Here is a 3,919-nt window from a genome sequence, read left to right as displayed (position 1 = left end):
GCTTCATCTATTTGGTTAGATTCACATAGACCATCTACCACAACAGTATAAGTGGTACTATCTGCAGTAATGCCATTACTTGCCATATTATTGAAGGCCCTCAATGCATCATTTGGCCTCTTTAGTTTGAATAGGCCTCGGAGAAAAGCATTATATGTCGCAACACTCGGTCTTACACCATTTTCAGGCATTACTTTATGGAGCAACTCAACAGCTTCATCAATTTTTGCAGTGTCCAATAAACCAGAAATTATAGTAGTGAAGGTCACAACATTGGGAGCGGAAAATTTACCACTCAACATGTCCTGTAATACCGTTAGAGCTTCATCAATCCTCCCCACCTTGCAAAATCCATTGATAACTGTGTTAAGTGTGATCACATCTGCATGACACTGGCTTTGAAGTATGAGCACAAGCACATTCAAGAGTTCTGTTGGATTATTCACAATACAAAGAGCTCTTAAATAGGTGTTGTAAATCCTAGTCTTGTTGACGCCTTCCCTACTTAGCATGTGTTCAAGAACTTTCCTTGCCTTGTCCACATCCAGCACTTGGCAAAGAGCTTCCACCAACACCTTGTAGGTATGCTCAGAAAGCAAGAATCCGAATTCAGCTTCCTCTAATAACTGATAAGCTCTCATACAATCACCATCCTTGCTAAGCCCATGTATAATATAATTATAACATGCTACACTCGGAACTAATCCTCTCTTCCTCATTATATACACAATCCTAGCAGCCGCATGATACCTCCCAACCTTGCAGAGTGAATCTATCATCTGTCCATATGCAACCTCCTCACACAAACTGCCCCCTAATGCAAACTCCTCGGCTATCCTAAACAATTCATTGAAGAACCCTCCCCTACACAGAGAATCAACCAGATTCGCGAAGGCTGCCGTCTTCATCGAAGCCTTCCTTTCAACCCTCATCTTCTCCCATAACTGGCACATCATTCCCTTTGCTCCTTCTATATCCTTCTTCCTAAGAAACCCGCCGACTAAAACACTATAAGTCAAAGAATTTGCCGCAATACCACTATCAAGCATTTCATCAAACACCTTGCGGGCATCACCAATTCCACCAATTAAGCAGTACCCATTAATGAGAGTAGTATAAGAAACCACATTGGGGCAATGCCCTCTACCCTTCATGTCGAAGAACAGTATGTGAGCTTGTTGGGGTTGACCGAACCTGCAAAAGTGATCCATTAAGCGGTGATAGGTGACAATGGAGGGAACAAAGCCGTGGTTAGCTTGGATCAAAGAAAGGGCACAAGCCCAGGTTCGGTGCGGGGTTCGAGAGGGGAGGAGGCGGGAGAGGAGAACGTTGGAGGTGCGGTGGTCAGGGAGGAAGCCGGAGGAGAGGAAGAGGGAGAAGATGTTGTGGGCTTCATCGAAACGGTGGGCGTCACAGAAGGAGTGGATGATGGCGGCAAGGTTGCGGTTGTGGAAGGTGGTGGTGGTGTGGTGGTGTTGTCCATGTTGAATGGTGTGGTTGTGGATGGTGGTTGAGAATGGAAGAGAGGGGAGAACGAAGAAGGGTTTGGATTTACTATGGATGAGTGGTGCGTGATTGCATTGCATTGACACGCGATGAGCCAATGGACAGAGGCTCCTTTGGGGCATTTGGTCGAACAGGTTCTGTACTAACTTCATGTGAAATTAATAAAAAACTGCACATGAATTTTCATCATAAACACCCTTCTTTGTATGTGTCCTTGTCTGCATTTCTTAGTGAGTTCCTTGAACATTGAGTGCAAATCGTTCTCTGAGTGGACCTCGTGACAACAAAGCTTGAATTACGGCATGGTGCCTCCAGGTTAACCCACCTGACATCTTTTCTCAATGGTGAGTATATGTCTACAGCTGTCCAATTTTTCTTACTGTAGATCTGCAAAATTTCAGATTTATCAATGAAAGTTACTAATCATGCATACTAAAACTTAAAAGGCTACAATTGCAAGAACAATTCAACTAAAATGAAAGAACAATTCCTTAATTTCAGGAATTGAGAAAACCCAATTTCTGAACCACTGAACCATACTCAGTAATCCAGCATTAAGGTGATGTTAGTCAAATAAAACCAACTTTTTTAAGTCCAAATGGTTTTATTGTGGGCACTTATATGGCCATCAACTTCTCCTTCAAGTGGTAACTTCATACTCTACGAATTAAAGGAGCAGTGTTGGCCAAGAAGCCATAAGGATGAAAAGAGCTGAAGAGCATCAATGCCTTAGTCTCCTCCTTGAAATTATGCCCTGCCTTGGAGCAACTTTCTTTTACGGTAGGTTAATCAGTTAATTAATGAATCGTATCATACTATTGCTTTTTTGCAGTATCTCTTAACTAATTAACTGATATATGTTCATCACTATTTTGGATGCAGATTGATCCTAAGAGTTATTCATATTGGGGTTCAAGGACAAAGTTTTCATACTTAAAGTAAGCAACTAAGTACAGGGAACTGCAGCAACTAAGGCTGACAAGGTTAACGGGATTTACAAATAGAGTGGAGGAAATATCAGTAGCAAAAAGATTTATTGGACTAGTAGTCATGAAGGGAAATATTACAAAGATAGAGACATTAGATGGGACTTACCTAGATTAGGCCAAGGGTGTATATGGGCCGGGTAAAACCGGGTTTGTCCTAACCCAGGTAGGCCCGGCCCTAAATATGTACCAGCCTACCAGGCCTATTTTTTAGACCCTAACCTGGTCCGAGATACAATGAAACCTAAACACTTTATAGCCACAATTATACCGGGTGAAAACCGGGCCTTTAATCATTCTTTACAGATTTTACTACGAATTCAAACTCAGTGTATGCCTTTTATCAAGCAGAGCATTCTTTAATCTTCACGGGGTAAAAGTTCCCCAAGTATGCCAATATGAAGCCAATCCCTACATAGATCTAATCGAAATTGATTGTAGAACCACTACTGATATTTCAAGTCCAAATACATTGATAATTAGAAACATATCAGGAAGTAGAAATTCATAACAGAAACTTCACCAAGCAACCTAAATCAATTTTCTCCTTCAGGAAAATAATAAAATAAAAAAAAATAAAAAAATAGAAAGAACCAGTACACCGTATACAAGCTTTGATATTCTTTTTCCAAGGGTTGATATAAGCAAGGTTATCAAACACGCGAGTATAAATATACTCGTGGAACTGACCTAGACTCGACTCATAGACTCATACACAAGTTTACCTATTATGATTTTTTTTAAAAATATGTATATAATATATAATATATATTTACTCAAATATAGGCATTCAAAATTAACAATTTCAACCTCAAAACACATAATAAGTTAAAATAGTACTACAATTATAACAAGTTCTAGAACACATACAGTAACACTGTAATTTGCTAAAATTGCAACTGCAATAGCTTTCAGTGACATGAATCAACATCATTCTCCAACAGAACTAAAATAAATTCAACCTTTTTTCCCTTGCAAATTACAATTATGAAAAATGAATTAACAATTATCAGAATTCAGACAAGCAGAGTTCAGACTATCACAGAACAACTAAAAAATTTAAGTCAGTAACAACTAACAACTAAAAATGCAGTAAGTCAGCAAGAAACTCAAGTAACAACTATGAAATTGTTTTTAAAAACCATACCTGAATGGAGCGGAGAAGCAGCGCAGTTGTGCAGGCAGGGAAACGGCGCAGTCGTGCAGGGACGTCTGGACGTGTGCGGCTATGGACGAACGAACGACGGCAGCGCGGCGGACGGCAGAGATTCGACGTGCATCAAAGCAGAACAGAGAGCGAGAATGCGAAAGTAAGGAGAGGCAAAGCAGAGAGTAGAGAGCGACGTGCGTCTGTGCGCGAAGCCGAGCAGACGAAGGAGAACGCAGGCGACCGGCGGAGAACGGCGACGAACGGCAGACGGCAGAGG

General features: G+C 40.9%; 2 protein-coding genes across 2 annotated transcripts in view; one reads left to right on the top strand and one right to left on the bottom strand.

Annotated features, from left to right (window-relative positions):
- LOC107473964 (pentatricopeptide repeat-containing protein At3g18020) overlaps nucleotides 1-3,913 on the bottom strand; it is a 6,663-nt gene extending 2,750 nt beyond the window's left edge. Inside the window, 2 exon segments of the mRNA XM_052257779.1 lie at nucleotides 3-1,893; nucleotides 3,640-3,913. Of these exon segments, the coding sequence (XP_052113739.1) occupies nucleotides 3-1,658 (1,656 nt within the window). The 5' untranslated portion in view covers nucleotides 1,659-1,893; nucleotides 3,640-3,913.
- LOC107473959 (pentatricopeptide repeat-containing protein At3g18020-like) overlaps nucleotides 1-3,919 on the top strand; it is a 39,787-nt gene that overhangs the window by 25,664 nt on the left and 10,204 nt on the right. The window lies entirely within an intron of this gene.

This window comes from Arachis duranensis, chromosome 2 (assembly GCF_000817695.3).
Source record: "Arachis duranensis cultivar V14167 chromosome 2, aradu.V14167.gnm2.J7QH, whole genome shotgun sequence".
NCBI classification, from domain to species: Eukaryota; Viridiplantae; Streptophyta; class Magnoliopsida; order Fabales; family Fabaceae; genus Arachis; species Arachis duranensis.
This window is presented reverse-complemented; position numbering and strand designations above follow the sequence as displayed.